Source organism: Cydia pomonella, chromosome 3 (assembly GCF_033807575.1).
Source record: "Cydia pomonella isolate Wapato2018A chromosome 3, ilCydPomo1, whole genome shotgun sequence".
Classification (NCBI taxonomy): Eukaryota; Metazoa; Arthropoda; class Insecta; order Lepidoptera; family Tortricidae; genus Cydia; species Cydia pomonella.
Window position 1 is genome coordinate 10,918,478 of NC_084705.1, and position 19,836 is coordinate 10,938,313.

The window sequence follows — 19,836 nt, forward strand, 5'->3', positions numbered from 1 at the left end:
AGGAATGGTTGATTTACCCATACCTAAGCACTTATTGGCCTCTTCATTGCATTATATAAAAAGAGCGGAAAACAAGATTAAACTGTACTTTACCGACAGATATACAATGACGCAGCCGTATACTTTAATGTTGGATTACACTTTGGAGCATTCCATGAAATTGTCTACCATTGTCCCGTAAAAATGAATTTTTTTGAAGATTTGCCAGTACAAGAGTTTCCTTTTCAGTGACTAATGGTCAAAAATATGCACAGAAAAATAATCGCCTGCTTTAAACGTCGCAACAAAAGAAAAAAATAAAATACGTCCGTACGGGATAGCCCGTGGAATGCTCGTTTACACAAACATTTGATATTCAACACATCAGTTTTCAGTTTTTGTAATGCATAAATTATAATTTAAACTACATATACACCGTGTTTTTTTTTTTTGATTTGCGTTAATTTCGAGGGTGCATTCCTGAGCTTAAATTAAGTAACTTTCTCAAAGACACCGATATTCTAATTAACTCCATTTCAGAGATAATCAATCATTAATTTTTATCTTATAAGGCCCTTACGAGCGTGTACACTTGCCTTAGGGCCTGTTTACTTATTGATTAGTGTTTAGGGCGAGTTCATACATTTGCTACTAAACGTAAGTACTATCTCGGACGATCGACGTTCGAAATGACATTGATATGTCACAGGTTTCAATTGTTTGGTTGAGTTAAATGTAATGCCAGTGTTACAACAACGCTATATGCAACATTTAGTTACTTTTTATAAAAATAAAAATTGTAAAAAAAAAAAAAAAAAAAAAATATATACCCCGAAGTTAACGAAATTCAATAAAAACACGGTGTATACGATTCATTGCGGGATGTCGAGCATGGTTGAGAATGATGCAAACCCGTTTAGTTAAATATAAATCGTTATAGGCACTAGAAAATTAACAAATTGTTATTTTTTTTTAGGTGAATCAGTATCGGACCGAGCCGAGAGCGTCACTCAGTTGGTCAACGAGCAGCGGTGCATTGAGGTGCGCATAGCGCGCGCTGCCGGCGGACTTGGGCTCAGTATAGCAGGCGGCCGCGGCTCCACGCCCTACATCGGCGACGATGACGGCATCTTCATATCCAGGGTCACTCCCAACGGACCAGCGTACTTGGCGGGCCTTAGAGTACGTAAAACTAACACTAGACTCCGAGTTGAGAGTATTAAAATGACGCTGGGAACCAAAAAACCATGCGGAACGATGCCTAACTCTGTCTGTGTTGACACTGTTTCTCATTCAATGAGGCGAAAGGAAAAAATGTTTCACACATTTTTTCTATTGCCTAGTAAAATAAACAACAGGAAGAATTTGAAATGATTTGAATAGAAATTAAACGCTTTCTTATTTATAACCTGAAACCACTTTCTCTAAATATTTAATGAGGCTACCATAACAATTTCATAAAAACAAAATAGAAAATCGCTTACAGTTTCCAGTTTATTTATAAGATAAGGCTAATTTTGTATGTCAATATCATTATAATAACTCATTCCTAGTGTTTTTATAATATCTAACATTTTATATTCTAATTAGTTTAAAATCATTTCTCCCACGCACGAACCCATCCTTAACCGGTCAGGTATGCAAGCGAAGCCATTGTGACAGGTAATCTGACTTGTTCTCATTTGGCTCAGGTTGGTGACAAGGTGCTGTCCGTAAACGGAACATCAGTGGTGGATGTAGACCACTATTATGCAGTGGAGGTGCTCAAAGCCAGCGGAGCCACATTGGTGCTGGTCGTCACGAGGGAATCACCGACCTCCACAAGGTAAACATCAAAAGTCTATGTCTGCTCGTTGCCAAGTGGAAAAATAGATTGCACAAAGACAGTTACCGGTTTCATTTTTTATTCTAAATGTGCACAAAGTTCTTAGCTTATCAACTCATACAGAATAGGTGTAGGCAAGTACGCAATTGTGGAAATGCATTTTTTTTATTAATTATTAAAAAACTAGCCCAACTTCTACACTTTCTAGTAATAACATTCGCAGTAAACATTATTAGAAAGACTATATCGGTTAGAACAAGTGAGCATTGTTGACACCTTTATAGAGGCAACATGAAAACCGTTATATTATCTAATAAAAGCGATGTCTTTTCAACCATTCAATTCAACGATTCAGGGCGCAGTTAGCATTTACATTTAGTACTTAAAACAAGCCATAGCTCTCAATCAGAAATATAAAATACTTTTATTTTTTTCTCTCCAATTTACTAACACCGACTCAACGCGTCCTCGCCGCTGAACGAATGATTTCCAAACAAACAGATCTTGCAAATCACTAGTAATTACGTTACTGATCGCTTACCATTTGCTGTTAAAGTTGTTCTTACTACCATACAATACAGTGCATAATGGGCCTCCACCAAGATTTGTTTGACGACGTACGTCAAACAATTTGAACGAAATATCTTCCGGAACATGGTAATCGATTTTGTGCATTTACTCGCAAGTAGAGCGTCTAACAGGTTCAGTCCAGGCCGCGCTCAGCGTTGTTCTTTATCCGGGCCGCGTAATGATTTTACACAGTAAGAAAACAGTTTACAAACGGTATGAGCACAGTTTTGTTTTTCACAGAACTCACAGCAGGGCTCCGAGTGGAGCGAGCCATCATTCTGTGTCAAGCACGACCGACACGGTGTCCACCTTGGAAAATGGACAGGTAAACTATAACAGTACTTAGTGTGTTTATATTACTACTTGACAATCATACAGGAAGTCAATATTTACAATATTCAAAAATATAGAAGTCGTATTTAAATTTTACAGATATGTAAAGAAGATGATGTCATGCTGTCGAGAAGTTGAAGTTGTACATTTAAGATTTTCTCATATCGAATATTTCAAAATTTTATTGAACAGATTTTACGCTGGTAGCTGGTAACTCTTCATAATTATTATTCGTATTAAATTATAGAAATTGAGACAAGAGTAGAGCTTACACCCCGTAAAATGTTATATATTAACAGATGAATTTAGAAAGTATTCATTTTATCGTAGCAATATGAAAGTTCTGCCTTTAATTATTTATTTCAATAAATGAGTGATAATACCACAATCATTCATTCATTCGGTCACAGCTGTGTGTCAGTAACTCCAACTCTCATTAAATTATATTATGTTTGTTGATATTTTAAAGCAGTTTACATTTGTTAGTTACGTTTACAGTAGCGGCAAATAATCTATCATATTTTTTTTCAGTTACACTTGCATTTTTTAAATAATTTATCTGAAACTGTTCTAGCGCATGAAAACGATAATTCGAACAAACTGGTGTTCATTTTTAAAATAGTTTGTCCGAGTTTTCGCAGTTGCCCGGTAGGTATTAAATTGTAAAGTATTGATGCGACATAATTTTCAAACCAGAAGAGGCTAAGGAGGACGAAAAATTGATCCATCTAGGTTTTATTGTCGGTAAGAGTCGCTGTTGAATGTTTTGACATAAGAAATTTAATATTTATAACAATACATTAATTGGTGAGTTTGAAGTCCCCGATCCGCATTGTCTCACTGCACGTGGCAAATAAGTACATATATATAAATATGGTCGTGATGATGATTCAAGAATTATTCACATGATATAAAGTCTCATTTCATGAATTTTCGAATGAATTCCTGCAAAAAAATTGCAGTATGATAGATTTTTGCCGTTATTGTAGCTTTGCACTAGAGCACAATTGGCAACTTTTGAGAATAGTCAACCGCAGAAGAATTCACTGGTTCTAGGAATATCAAAGAGCCACAATGCTATGTTCACTGATCGAAGAACTCTTAGTGTTAGTTTTTGGGTTGGCTTGAAGAGCCGCAATCCTGGAGGTACGAGCCGCGGTTTGCTGATTGTTAACCAACTTGTAACTCCCTCAGATACTGACAGGGCGCGGTATACCCACCAAGCCGCTGATAATCGGCAACGCGTACGCGCAGGAGTTCGAGCCGGAACAGAAGCCGTCCAACAACCATCAGCATGTCAACTTCAGCCCCTCGCCCACCGGACACGTCACCACCGACACCTACCACCGCCTCGAGGCGTCCTCGCCGCCGCTTACGCAGCCCTACATCCCTCCAGGTAAACATAATTTCAAATGCTTAACCGCCACATATACCTAATGCAATGCATATGAAAATACTTACTTACATTTTGTCATTCGTAACTTTCATGAATCACTCCAAAACATAAATTATGAACTTAGTTACTACTAAGCAATAATGCATTACCATTTTTTTATCCGATTTGATTACTCTTCCACGGCGTAGTAGAACGAACCGATTGTTAATAAGAACACGATGGCAGCTTATCAGTCGATGATCTAATGTTGTCTTAACATATTTAGGGACTGACGTAGTAAATAATTACTATACGCTCGGAACCGTCTGAAGTTAATTTATTAGTAGCTATAATTACTTTGTATCGTTTTTTGACAACAGCTCGTACTCACTCGTATAATTAATAACACAATCTTATTCTACAGTCCCATGTCTAGTCTTCATTTTAATCGCTATGTCAGCCACCCGATTTGGGGGGTTACAACATTATCAACTCCTGAGTCATGATGTCATCATGGTCATGTAATTTAGTCATTGTTTTGTTTATAATCGATTGGGTGTGTAATATTGACCTCGATTCGAAATTCTTTGAATGTACTTGAAATCAAAGTCAATAATCATGACATTTATGGCTCGATAGCATTTGAATACAGTTCCCGGAGTGTTCAACAATTAAGGTGAAGGTCAACTAAATCATTGACCTCTGATTTGTGTGGAAAATTATGTTCAATTGACTGCCAAATTATGAATCTGGAGTTTTCCTATGTTATATTTTTGCAAGTCATTATTCGTTTCAATTAACCATCTGAGTATTTTTATAAGAGGTTTGCCGATGAACAATCGGTAAAAAGCGTGTAATTATTACATAATGTTAAATAATGGAATATATAGGCAACAGGTTTGTGTTCTGTGCTGTTATTCTATCATGCATATCTTTACCTTTTGTTCGTATTTATTTGTAATTGGTTTTAACAGCCTTTGACGGAATACATGTTCATGTTGGCCCATTTTTAGGGTTCCGTAGTCAACTAGGAACCCTTATAGTTTCGCCATGTCCGTCTGTCTGTCAGTCTGTCCGAGGCTTTGCTCCGTGGTCGTTAGTGCTAGAAAGCTGATATATATATATATTGGCATGGATATATAAATCAATAAAGCCGACAAAGTCGTACAATAAAATCTACAATTTTTTTTTAGGGTACCTCCCCTACACGTAAAGTGGGGGTGAACATTTTTTTTTGCTTCAACCCTACAGTGTGGGATATCGTTGGAAAGGTCTTTCAAAACTAATAGGGGTCTTCAACAAACATTTCTTGATAAAGTGAATATATTCGGAGATAATTGCTCCGAAAGAAAAAAAAAATGTGTCCCACCCCTCTAACTTTTGAACCATAGGTCCAAAAGCTATGAAAAAAATCTTGGAAGTAGAGCTTAAGAAAGACATTAAATGAAAACTATAGCGGATATGATCAGTTTAGCTGTTTTTGAGTTATCGCAAAAAGTTTCCCCTTCATAGTAAAAAGACGTACACCCACAGTTCATCCCTTGGTTAATAATCTACCATACTCCAGTTTAGCTTATTGTGACGGAAGAGTAACTACGGAACCTTACTCTGAGCATGGCCCGACATGCTCTTGGCCGGTTTTTTTATTAGCAATTTTAACATAAAGTACAAGATGCCTTCTGACATTGAGTCCGCCTTTATATAATAAGTAGATGAGCTGAAAGCCCGACCACCAGCGATGATCAGCTATAATAATATTGATGGTGTCCTCTCGTGCCCGTTGTGCGCACGGGTCTTTGCCAACAAGATCGGCTACGTCAGCCACACGAGAGCACATGAACGCCAAAAAAGGAGTTGAAGCAGTCGCCGTGGCCGAAAACGGTCGGGGGGGGGAGCATATATATATAATAAGTAGAGGTTTATTATGCAATAAATATTAAAATAGAATATAATTTGAATTGCAGCATATCAGCAGAAAGTCCTAGTCCACACGACCCTGATCCGTGACGGAGCCGGGCTAGGGTTCAGCATAGCCGGCGGCAAGGGCTCGCCGCCGTACCGGGACGACAGCGATGCCATCTACATCTCGCGTATTTCACCGCAGGGCGCCGCCGCCAAGGATGGCAAGATGATGGTCGGGGACAAGGTCGTTTCGGTGAGTTGCGTAACAAGTCCTGGGCCACAAGACCCTGATCCGCAACGGAGTCGGGCTAGCGTTCGTCATACCCGGCGGTAAGGGATTGTCAACCGTACCGGAATGACAGTCACGTTGTCTATATCTCAAGTGAAAACTTCTTTAGCGGCTCTGTGCACTTTTTGTGATGGGGAAAAAATGTTAAACTCGCGTCAGGTCACGGGACCGTCAGATTGAAAATTCTTGAGACGGACACGTGACATCATGGTGACGTGCAAATTGAATGTCATCGAAGCCTGGTTACGTTTGAAAAATCGTATCTCATTCAAGTGTGACATTTTATTTTCTTCATAATCAAAGTGCTGTCATTACGGTTAAAGAGGTTTAATTTTTGTTAATTGTGTTGTATTGTATCTTTGTGTAGTTGGGTGTCCATGATTGTAGATACTCAAATTTTTCCTTACCAAAAAGTTAAATAACAGAAAAGAAGCGTGATTGTTTTACTTAATATGATGGTGAACGATTCATTAATATTTACTGATTGTGTAGGCTGTAGTCGTGCTCACGTCTCATGAATTACTCTGTATATGTTATATAGTAACACTAAAATTCGCATTTCAAAATATCTTCCACACTCTAATTTATGTACGTAGGTATAATAGAGAATTATCTCTTTTTATAAAACTGCTTCTCAATTTCTCCAAAATATCAAAAATGCACAACGTTAATATTCAAGTTTTCACTTCTGCCGGCACTCCCGGAGTGCAACCCGCTGTTTTTTTTTTATACTACGTCGGTGGCAAACAAGCATACGGCCCGCCTGATGGTACGCAGTCACCGTAGCTATGGACGCCTGCAACTCCAGAGGTTGCATTGCCGACCTTTTAAAAACATGTACACTCCATTTTTGAAGGAGTTATACCGTGGAGATGCAGATTTATTATGAGCAAAGATTGATAATTAGCTTATAACTTTACTTTTTAAGGACACTCTAAGACAATAATAATTTTGTCTGAACATTTGAATAAATAGCTTACTTCGAATATTTTAAAATTCATTGTTTAAATACTACCTACTATGTATAGGATTTGTTTTATACTGAAATGTTATCGTTATGCGTCATGAATGTGGAAACCGAGTGGACTTACAATGGGTCGTAAAAAGCGGTTTTTATTCTTTTGCTGCACAAACACTTCTACCAATTAAAGCGAAGGCCCCAGTCATTATTGATATACATTTGAGACTGTTAATAAAATAGCACAAATAGGATAATTATTTCCTCATCCGCTATCATTATGAACTCGATTGTTATCTAGATCGCACCGCGTTACTAAGAAACAGATGGTCGATACTGCAATTCGTGACTAAGCTAAGTGATCGTTGTTCATTTGCAGATCAACGGCGTGGAAATGGAGAACGCGCGTCACGAAGCGGCGGTGTCGCTGCTCACCGGCCACGAGCGGTTCGTGCGGCTGGTGCTGCAGCGGACCATCAGCCCGGAACAAGGTTCCTGCCCTATCTTGCCATATTTCACCATAACTTACTTAGGCCTAAGTCTCCGGTTGACATCGCACGCTGCGTAGAGCATAAGTTCTTGAAAGATGTATATTATGTGCATCTATTATCATAACTCAAAAGTTTTATTAAAGTAATTGAATCCGTCATGTGACTGCACTAAATATAACCTAATATAGGTCCATGGCAAAGTCGGAAATAAAAACTAGCACCAGCAGAGACTTAAGAATTGCTTTAGTGTACTCGGCAATATACCTATATGATGGAGCTACTATATTTTTTTATGTCAATTAAACTTTATACTATTACGAAATCGTTGTCGGCAAATTTTAGCAACAATCGTACAATTCATACATGTCATCCGTTATATATCATCTTTAAAATGTAGTATATAAACGCTTGGCTTAATTTCTAAATAATTACCTCACTTTTGTCTCGTTCAGGAGAAACGCTCCCGCGCAAGTCGACGTCAGACGAAGTGAGAGAGTACAAGACCAGCCTGCCGAATGTGAACGCTCCGGCACAGAAACCCACCAACCACATCAGTGCACCTGTAGCCAATCACACTCTACCGCGTGACACACCCGTGCATGTCGCACCCACACAGACACAGGCACCAGTACAGCAGGCACCGCACCAGCATGCCCAAAAACAAACCACTTTCGCACCCAACGCGGTCCCGCCGCAGCCGGCGCCGAGGAGGCTGAGCCAAGCCAACGGACAGGTGAGGCTTATTCGAGTCCGTGCCACGCTTTGACAGCCTCTGTCTATTGAGCCACTGCTTATAGTGCACTTCCGTACTTTTTTAAATTTAAATACTTGGCAAATTTTAGTTCAAAAAGCCGTATTTAAAAAGAGAATTAAAATTAAGAATATACGCACAAATGTAGTTTTAGATTTCCTATTTCTGAAAGCACTATTTGTAGACACTAATAGTATTAGCCAAATATAAAATCAGCAATAAACGCATTTAAGTATTTTGAACGCTGTAAGACGATATTATTAATAATGATGTAAACGAATTGTTACTGCAGGCCACGAAATCGTCGACTAACAGCACTAGCACGCCCCTAACCCCCGGCGCCAATAACATGCACGGATCTGCTGACGACGTCTTCGATGACATTCAGGTAAGGACCGATTTACTTGATGTAATGCCCAACGTTCGCAGGTGATGGTTACATATCGGTTTAACACGTTCACATCCCGTGCTTGTCTGAAACAGCTTTACACCATTTATTATACGTATTCTATATCACTTTATTCTTAGCATTTTAACGTCACGGTTTCCAAAATGGCGGCGGAAGATGCCGCGTCTTACGCGTCTCGAAATATAGAGCTCATATTTCGGGATGGCGAGACCCGGTTATCCTACGCAACCGTTGATGACAAATCGTTGGCATTTAAATCTGTACATTTTATGATAGTCCAAGTTAACGTTATATTATTTTACTTTTTTCAGACACTTAGAAATGAGACAACGCACAATATTTAGCGTGATGTTTCTCAAAGCTATTTGTGTGATTTGCGGCACCGCATGGATAGTCACATGAGCATTTTACTTACAAATACATTAAAATTTAAAACTTCTTTCAATATTAGTATGTAGCATCTATTACTGCATGATGAAAGGAACACCGATCAAGAATATTCAAGAATACATTATGCGTGTATTTAGAAACGACAGTATTGCTGAGTGGGATGAAATAGCATGGGTTAATTATGCAAAGGTTTTGCTTATAGGAATGCATACTTTAATATAAGTACCCGATAGAGGATATAACCTGTTCGAAATCTACTACTGCTACTAGATGATCGCTACTTATAGTAATCTGATACAAATGTGTATATATATATATTCAGAATCGAAGTGGAATGTTGTGTCGTCAGACATTCCAACCTTGATCCAGTGGGGTGTGCTATCAGTTTATCGAATCTTATCGCTTTAGGGCGATACGTAGTACTAGTTGTAAATAAGTAATATGGCTCAACAACTCCAACTCTATTTACAGTTAGATGTGGTAGCGAATAGGTGATCGGATTGTTGTATTTTTATGCTATCCGTTAAAACAAAAATCCTGCGGTTATCTACAATATTTAATCAATTAATCATAAATAAATTAAAAACAAGACAAACGAAAACAAAACAAGATGGTCCGACTATCTGGTTAAGATGGCAGTGCCGCAGAGCCGATGGAGGAGGGCAGCGCACGATCGGTCGTTGTGGAGATCCCTGGGGAGACCAGAAGTGGACATCTTTCTGCTGATATGATAATAATGATGTCGAAATTGAAAACTAGACAGTGTCTAAAACGTGACGTCATACGCAGATCAGTCATATAACTTCACGTTAATGAATCTTTTTGTCATTTCGAAAAACGAGAACTAAAATAACATATGATGCACCAGTCTGATTTTCTAGTCTTATGCAATAAATATTACAATAAAACCCCTACCCTTAACATTTTAGTACCCTTAAAAGGAGTCATCATCATCTTCTTCCTAGCCGTGTCCGGCAATGGCGACTCCATCAACAGTATTCGTCCGGATTATAAAATGCTCAATGTGGTTCGCAAAAACAAATTTTGTTTTGAAGTTGCGGTCACACGATGCGCGTGGAGTTGTCCACTCGAGTTGTGGTTATACGTGTAGGAGGGCTTAGGTTGCGTCTTGCGGAGTTGCGGATATGTAGTAGTAGTTGTAGTAAAACACTTTATTGTACAAAAAGAAACAAGAAAAAACACACATCATTTGTACAAAGGCGAACCTTTCAGGTCGATATGTCGCTTAGCATCTAAGTCTTCCAGACGCTGTTGCTCAAATAGATATATTTTCTTATGAACACTAGAACGTCATTTCGATCTTTGACGCGCAATATCCTACCAGCAGTCAGTCGATATACCGTAAGCGACGAGTTGGCGTTTGAGAACATCTTTATGTCGCAGGTACTGTCTCCGCCAGGGGGGCGAAACTGATCCTTTCGAGCATTCTCGCCTCTGTTCGGCTCAGCATTGCTCCGAGCAATTATTAGGGTTGGCACAACTTAACGTCCCTTTGCATGCACAACCACATATAAGATAATGATTTTTACAACCCTAAATAGTCGAAAGGGATAGTGCCATGCATTAGAAAGGGACAACACGATTCGTCCCTGAATCGCTGTCAAACTTCGGTTTTGTATAATGTTTTTTTCTATACTATTTATTACTTTGTTCCTCCGCTTTCTCTTTCTAGAGATCTGAGAGAACACTGCTTTGGGTAATCCCTTGTTCTCTATACGTACGATATGGCTACACCACCTTAGATGATGCTTCAATACCGGACATATTTTACACACAAAACTAATTACAATTTGTACATTGTATTTAGTAGTAGTAAAACACTTTATTGTACAAAAAGAAACATAAAACAGGACAGATCACACATCATTTATACAAAGGCGAACTTATCCCTTTCAGGGATCTCTTTCAGTTAACCTTTGAGCAATTGAGGAAGATTTGGAGAACGGTAGACGTCAAAACTGTGCTAACGGCATAAAATAAGATATTTAATGATAGGGAAACCTATAAGTCCTCCATTGATTAGTGTTTCTATTGACTCTCATTATAAACCAATTTGACCTTCCTTATTGCACAATATACTATTAATCCGTCAAGTGCGAACACGAATTTCAATGAATCGATGTTACAATTGTTGATGTCTGGTTTTCGTTAAAACATTTAGATAATTAAATTTAAAATAAACAATGAATTACATGACAAATTAAATTTATTTGTATTAACTTTATTGCATTAAAGAAAACGTTTTGTAATAAGGTGAAATAGACGTACGTAAGCCTGATTGCAAACTAAATTCCGTGGAATCTACCAAAGTTCTGTCACTATTACGACGTATTATTTACTTTATTAAGTACATATTAATGTGATTAAAATAAAATACAAAGTTAGCTAGTGGTAACTAGAGAAAAATCGTAATAACTGAAATAATGTTTGGTCATTTGACAGATAATGTTCTAAATAGTGTTAGAGTGTACATAAGTACATATCTTCTTCATTTATTGAAACATTAAGAAACAGTAAATATAAATATTGCATCGAAACTTATGAACTAAGCTAACGATTTGAAATAAAAAAAGCTTTTTATTTACAATAACAAAATACATAATGGATATAGAGAGGATTACTATAACTAAGCTTACTAGATTAATAATAATAATAATAAATAAACCTAAGTTAAAATATAAAAATTCACCCCTCGGCAAGGTGCCCTAGATGCCGGCAGCATTACCCCTCTGAATTGCAATACTAATGCGCTGTACGAGGAAGCTGCCAGCCCTACGGATGATATTTGATGTACTAATTCGTTCTGAGGACATTTTCGCGTTTTCATGGTTGTTTCCCTTGGCTCTGATTTGAAATCTAGGGTCTTCTCGGCGATGGAACCCCAAATATTGGCGCAGGTATAAGGGAAAAGTTTGATGCAATTTTACTTTTAAACTGTTCATCGTTCAATCTTTTCAAGGTGGTTACAATACACCGGGATAAATTAATTTTGTATTCTGTAGAAACGTCTGAAAGCGATGCTATAAAGCTTAGAAATAACCGTTTAAGAAATGTAACACTATTACGTTAGATTTCGCTATGGTACATCCCTAAGGCCCTAATGGTGGAAATATTGATCTGAGCTAGTGATCTGGTGTCGCGAGTTCAAGTCTCGCTCGAGGTAGAGATTTTTTTACTTTTAATTTTATTTTACCGGGATAAATGTTTTAATATACTTTCCGAAACATGGAAGTATTCACCTCGCTCACCCATCGAAAGACAAGTCTGGGCCTACTTGTTAACCGACTCCAATTTCAAGAAGTAGGTTCTGTACTTGGTTGTGACTATCTTTTAAATGTACATTTGTTAACCGATTAATAACCAGGCGGTTTACTAGCGCTCCTAGGATATTCATATTCTTTATTTGTATTGATCATACATTGTCATAGATGTGTTATTTACATTATTATTTACAATAGGTACTTATTTCTGAAATACATATCAGATAGACCAACATCAAAACATAATTTGAAAATAAGTAAAGAAAAAGGCATGTTACTGCATCATTTTAAACGGTTCAACTAAGCAACTAAGTTGTGTATAAAGCAACCCCTACTTGATCTCTAGAAAAATAAAATCATTGGCTAACTATAACTAAGTTTTATCATCGACAAATCATGCGGTGTCGGCAATGAATTTCATTAGTAGAGCAAACCTGTATACCAAATTGTGAGTTAAACGAGTCTTCTGTGTCTGATGTGAACGTGTTAAACGCGCAGCCCTCTCGGCCGATAACGAACGAGGAGTTCCAAGCGATGATACCGGCGCACTTCCTGGGCGGGCGCCGGCCGGCGGCGGAGCCGGTGGAGCGCGGCGTGCGCGTCACCGTGGAGCGGCCGGCCGCCGCCGCGCTGCTGCCGCCGCCGCCCGCCGCGCTCGGCCGCGTCACCGAGACCATCACCAAGTCCACCTTCACCGAGACCACCGTCACCCGCATCACCGACAACCAGCTGCTCGCGCCGCTCATCATCGAAGTAAGCTAACACTGTACGACGCTCAGCGTTAATATCTGCCCGCTTCACAATATTATTCGTATCCGTCCCGTCTGTATTTCTAATAAAGTTTTATGGATGCTAAATCTGCAGTGAAATACATTTCTCAACACCCCCTTCACGCCAGATTTTCTTAGTACCCAGTTTACACTTTTGGTGTTGTTACCATATTATTTCAGTGCCGACTTAAATAGCCAGATTTTAATAAAGTAAATGTAAAGCGGGCACATATGTGCGCTATATTTTAGAGCTCTTGACCGACCGCCTGTAAATAAGGCTTCGACGTTGCACCGAGACACCGCTGCTGCTGCACGCTCCTAGAAAACACCCATTAAAACTTAGGAATTATTTCACAGTAACTAGGTTTGTAATTGGTAAAATGCGAATGATTTTCAAACACTTATCTGGTATTTAGATATGCCTAGACCAAACAAACCGCCTCTAGAAGTTAAGCAAAAAGTCGCAAGTCACGCGAGAGAGCATCATATGTCTCTCTCGTACGATTCTTAGAGCTGTTTTTTTTTCTCACAAGCAAGGAGTTATTGGTTGTAAGAGAAAAGTAAAGTCTAAGATAAAAACGTACCCGCTAGTTTGACAGTCGAAACAGATGGCGCCGCACACCTCCATGTTTCCTGGGCCCTATCACAAAAAACTTTACAAATGTACAAGTCGACAATATTCTTATGTTACAGATAATATGTTACATGCACAATTATTACATACATATCAGATCTGTCTTTATACAAGTTAACAATAAAATTAAAAATAAATACACTTAACAACGCGGAACACAAAACATGGTGCTTATGTCAATCGTAGATTTGCAATTTACATATTTGTTAAAAATAAATAATACAAATTACCGATATATTACGTTTTCTGGTACACATACTTGTTAAATCTACAATCTTGTAACTTGTCACTTGTAAATTGTAATTGTAAATGATATAGGGCCCTGGTCACTGAATTGTCGAATGTCAAATTTTGACAACAAAAGTTACCGCATAATCTAAAGAGCCGTATAGACCAATCTCTTTTCGTTCATTTTTGTCAAATTCGAAGCACGAAATTGTCTTAGACTTTCCTTATATTGCCCAATTAATAAATCTTTGTCACAAGTGAAGTTGCGTGGTCATTTGTGCTGTTGGTGCTGGGCATAGCTATGGTATTGCAATTCCTCGGATGGAGAGCTACCATCCGTTTGGAATTGACTTTGAAAATAAACATCCAGGTCACTTGAATTGCTATAATGAGATACGCACTTACTGCTTCAAACGGTTGCTGAAACTCGATAATTGTTAAGTTTAACACTATTGTATAAAAATCCACCAAAATATTACATACCGTAAAAACTACGCTTAAAGCTTCAAAGCTCCAATTGCAGGCCTCACATATCGTATTATTACAATAGAATTTCCTTGTTGCAGGATGTAGTTTTGGTAAAGGAAGGAGGTTCTCTTGGATTCAGTATCATTGGTGGTACGGATCATTCGTGTGTGCCATTCGGGGGAAAGGAACCTGGAATATTTATATCCCATGTAAGTATTGACATATATTTTAGTTGATATGTTTCGATAAAAGCAGATAGAAACGTTGTAGACACAAGAATAAAGAAAAAACTACTAGCCACCAATTTAAGAGGAGACGTTAACGTGACCGATTGAATAAATAGTACATTACTATAGAGGACGGGAAACGAAGGGTTGCAGGCCAAGTAGATATAGACGGCCGAGCGTAGCGAGTTCGGATATGGATACGCGGCCGGCAACCCCGTTTCTCGCCGAGATTTGTATAGTGCTTTTCTCAAACTTGCAATGAAATAAAAAAATAGGATGATGATGATGATGATTGTTTTATGTCATTATGTGATAGGTTATTCAGTGCGTGGGGTATTGAAGGGGAACAAAATGTAATTATTTTGGCACTACGACGCACGCCATTACATTTTTTTTCTTGTATGTGTTTTTTTATTATTATTACTTTAGGGCTATTAATAGAGGAACGAAAATTTCATTATTTTTGCGCTACGTTGCACGGTTTAGGAGATACAGCCCTATAAAGATTTCTGCATGACTGAAAAAAAATTATGGGGCTGTATCTCTTAAACCGTGCGTCGTAGCGCAATAATTTTCGTTCCCCTTTAGGAAACCCTTAAATAATATTTAAGAAACACAAAAAAGAAAAAAAAGCATAATGGCTGAATATTGCTTATAGGTTTTTTATGGTTGAATGCCAAGACGTGCCATAATTTGACGTTTAAAAACAAAAGAAGGTTGCCTTACAGGCCTAGGTGTGTAAGGCTGTATGAAACTCCTTTACATATCATCTTTACTCATCGCACCTGACATGTAGTATTTCCTTGTCATTTCATTACAAGTTTGAGAAAAAGAGTATTTTTGCGATGAATATTGAAACACTGTTTAGTGCAGATACATTGTTTTATGCATGTATTTAACTATTGTGCAAGCTGAGATGGGATAAGAAGAACATAGCTTATTTTCTCGGGGCAAGATGCACACTATGACGATCCCACGAAGTCTTCGTCTTGACCCGTTGTTCTTGTAAGAACCCTTAATAGTGAAACGGTACTGCAATGACTCAAACATACCGTTCAGGTGGTTCCCGGCGGCGTGGCGGCGCGGTCGGGCAAGCTGCGCATGGGCGACCGCCTGCTCCGAGTGAACGGCAACGAGCTCACGGGCGCCACGCACCGCGACGCCGTGCAGCTGCTGCTGCAGCCCGGGCCCACGCTCACGCTCTCCGTGCGCCACGACCCGCTGCCGCTCGGCTTCCAGGTCAGTACTAAATGGTGACGCATGTGCCGTCCCGCGGTTCAAGTGTTGTTAAGGGCTTCGAGGCTAGGGCATGTAGCGCAGACAAATAACAGAAATATCTTATCATAGATATAGGGCCAGTTGCACCAAGCATCAATAACTATTAACATTATAGGACTGATCAACGTCGCTGGCCAGTGAGCGTTCAGTTTAGCGGTGATAGACGGTTTGGTGCAACCGACCCTTGCCAGGACGGAGGATTCGGTAATCGAAATCTTCTTCAACTTTGTATGTCTTTGAATACTCAGTTGTCTGTGCTACGGTCAGAAGATATACCTAACTCATGACATTGAGACGACAATTACCTTACGTATAGTAAGATATACTTTAGAGTATTTGAACATATTTGTTCGAATCTGCCATTAAGTACAGATCATTAATAAGGTTTGAAAATTAAGTAACTAAATATTACTTGATATAAATACCTAAACATTTATCAATCAACTAAAAACTCATTTAGTTAAAAAATGCACATGAATATATATTAATTATGTTTTTAATTTGTATGTACTTACACGCAAGTAAGTCGCGCAGTGTTTTGCATGAAAGCGAGTGGTCGGGTTGTGAGTCATTGGATGACCATTAATATATTCGTAATGTGGTTATTAGTAGACAAATCGAGTATTGCTTACCGTAGTATTTGGCAAAATTGCAGTGAACGAAATATATTGCATATTGCTTATCATGTAAGGTTTATGTATTTTACTACCAAGGTTTTGAAAAAACTTGTTTAGTAGGTATATGTACGCAAACTGTCGCTTACCGCTGCAAGTAGTCAGAAAAGATACACGTTTACTCTGCCAGATATGTAGCGCATTATTCTCTTGCATCTTATAACAGGCCGTCAATATTAGATATCTATTTACACACTGCAAACTTGTACGGTTTGATTTTTCTTGATGCAAACATACATTACTATCCGACTTTTGTAAGAAGATTTAAAACGCCTACATACATAAGTAATTGAAGCCTGTACTAATTGTTACCAAATCAATAAGAATAATCAATCTGTCCCTTGGTTTGGAATTGGACCCGCGTAATTCATAACGGAGTAGCTTTAAACCTTTGCTATAACATCCAAACCGTTGTTTTGTTCCACACGTGCACTCGACGACCGCGCGGCGTTCGTTCAGACACTCGTTCAAGTTGAGATTGTTGACGCAACTGTAAGTCCTCACCCGGCGAACTCAGACCTATGTGTGTTACTTTACCAGATATGTGTGTCGAAACCGTACCCCTCCCACAGTCACTGTGCTCAGCTAACGTCGTTTTGAATGGTTATAGTATGACGCTTACACTCTACGTAGATGTACTTTCAATATTCAGTATACCCGCCCCTTTGGTTTTTCTCGATCCAAAATATTAAAATGAAAGCAAAATTTGGAATTGCTACAAACATAACGAACGTAGCGCGAATGAGAAAGCATTGCTTAATCATTCAGTAGTTGTTAGTGGACTCCCTAAACCTTTAATTAAAGAGTTAAAATAGAGACCCTGTTTATTTTTAGAACAGCTTTTTACAAAAGACAAGTATTCTATTATTCTTTTGTGTCTTGTAATTTCCGGATGAAGTGAGACTGTCTTGTGCTACGAGTAGAGTATTGTAATGTTATAGTGCATGAAATGTTGTGTCTTTTTGCATGAGCAGTACTTTATGTATTAATTATCTATGAATGATGAAAATGATCTATACCAACTCCAGGATATCTCATATAGATATGTCAAGTTATTATATATTTAATAAAGTACACTGTGAGCCTATACTATTATTTACTTAAATACCTTGGGTACGGTGACAGCTGTTCTCTCTCAATCTCAACAATGTATAACCTTAAAACGCCAAAAACCGCAAAAAATGTATTGAGAAGACAGCCACCGTACCCAAGCTATTTGAAAACACAATAAACACTATAGTAAGGTCCTATATTACATACATCACTACCTATGTCACACAATGAACTGTATCATTTCGAAGTGTGATCTGGGCCTTTAGTTTCATTCTTACCGAAAGTATCGCCTCAGATATATAAAATTTGACTTCAAGCCGTAATAAAAACTGTGATGTCGGAGTTCATCTTTATACTGGCTAATCTGAGGCGATACGGTTAGTAAGTGATGGGAAAACTTGTGAGCTATTTTTTGACCAAATTCGATAAACATTGTGACGTTTACCAAACAGGACCTAACGATAGTAAAGCAAGAGGGAGAGAAACTCGGTATGCACATAAAGGGCGGGCTGAACGGCCAGCGCGGCAACCCCAACGACCCTAACGACGAGGGCGTCTTCATCTCCAAGATCAACAGCGGCGGCGCGGCCAGGCGGGATGGAAGGCTCAAGGTGAGACAAACTTTTGGGCTTTTATAAGCTGTAGACCTCGCGATTCCCAATACAACATTGAAAAAAAAAACACCATCGATAGTCCTCGTAATGCAGACTGCATTGCAGAGGAGAAGAAGAAAAATCTTAAATGTCGAACTTTTTTCTGAAAATGCCCAGCCCAACTATAGCTATGATGGAAATAAAAGCAAAAGAACGGCCTAATATTTGAACGTCCGGTATGTCTAGGTGGGCATGCGCCTGCTGGAAGTGAACGGCGTGTCGCTGCTGGGCGCCACGCACAACGAGGCGGTGAACGCGCTGCGCTCCGCCACCAACGCGCCGCTGCACCTCGTCGTGTGCCACGGCTACTCGCGCCCCGAGAAGTACCACGTCAGTCGCTAATTTCATTTAACTAATTTCAAATAACATATTCCATAGCCACTGAAATGATCACCCTGCCAAAGTCTTCTCAAGGGAATCTATGGGGTTCTTAAAAAAAAGTGCTAGTGTACAGGTTTCTGAACAGTCGACAACGCTCATGACACACCTCTAGAACAGTAAGCGCCCATACGCTACGGTAACTGCTTGCTATCAGGCTATGCATATGCTTGTTTGCCACAGATTCGCTATTAAAAAAAACGTTAATGAAACTTATCTTGGTTACTCTAATGTATTTTTTGCCCTAAACAGACTGGTAGCGAAAGTGGGACGGCGGACACAGGCGGCTCTCTATCTCACTCAACGTCAAGCTTAGACCGCGATGATTCTGTACATCAGCACCAACAGGTAATCTTTATGTTCTGAACGTTATCTAGACACGCAGCCAATTTCAAAAGAAGAGAACTGGCGTCGCAGCGGCCGTATGTTACGCGAACGATTTGGAGCCACTTTTGACCCTAGGCCCCCCTACGTAACTAAAAATCTATTAGACATGTGGATTTTGGTCCATTTATTAAGGCTAACGAGAACCCCAAATTTCATGAGCTTATTTATTTATTTAATCTTTATTGCACAATACATGAAGGTACAAATGGCGGACTTAATACCTTAAGGCATTCTCTACCAGTCAAACAATGGTTTAAACCAGAAAGATTAAGTAGGTGCAGTATCTTTTAAAGTAAATGAATTTGTAACCGAGACTATATATGAATATAAACTATATATTGATAAACTTACACGTATACTTAATACAAATAAACATACATATATTAATACATACATAATTATACCAAGTGAGAATCATTAAGTTGATGAAGAAGAAAGTTTGTCAAGGAAATACTTGCGCAACATGCGCTTGAATGTGAATTTGGTCTGCGCTTAACCGGTTATTAAGATACAAACATCTAAAAATCAACATA

The 19,836-nt window shown here is 38.8% G+C and overlaps 1 protein-coding gene across 11 annotated transcripts in view; it reads left to right on the forward strand.

Annotated features, from left to right (window-relative positions):
• Positions 1-19,836, forward strand: part of LOC133516039 (protein lap4) — a 102,517-nt gene that overhangs the window by 63,459 nt on the left and 19,222 nt on the right. For 10 of the 11 annotated variants that reach the window (XM_061848735.1, XM_061848737.1, XM_061848734.1 and 7 more), the window contains 14 exons: positions 956-1,161; positions 1,671-1,804; positions 2,615-2,699; positions 3,902-4,103; positions 6,047-6,237; positions 7,611-7,722; positions 8,175-8,455; positions 8,766-8,861; positions 13,052-13,306; positions 14,752-14,862; positions 15,940-16,119; positions 18,338-18,496; positions 18,725-18,868; positions 19,169-19,264. In XM_061848735.1, coding sequence (XP_061704719.1) covers positions 956-1,161; positions 1,671-1,804; positions 2,615-2,699; positions 3,902-4,103; positions 6,047-6,237; positions 7,611-7,722; positions 8,175-8,455; positions 8,766-8,861; positions 13,052-13,306; positions 14,752-14,862; positions 15,940-16,119; positions 18,338-18,496; positions 18,725-18,868; positions 19,169-19,264 — 2,252 coding nt within the window. The remainder of the gene's footprint in view (positions 1-955; positions 1,162-1,670; positions 1,805-2,614; positions 2,700-3,901; positions 4,104-6,046; positions 6,238-7,610; positions 7,723-8,174; positions 8,456-8,765; positions 8,862-13,051; positions 13,307-14,751; positions 14,863-15,939; positions 16,120-18,337; positions 18,497-18,724; positions 18,869-19,168; positions 19,265-19,836) is intronic. The other variant, XM_061848736.1, reaches the window with a different exon arrangement.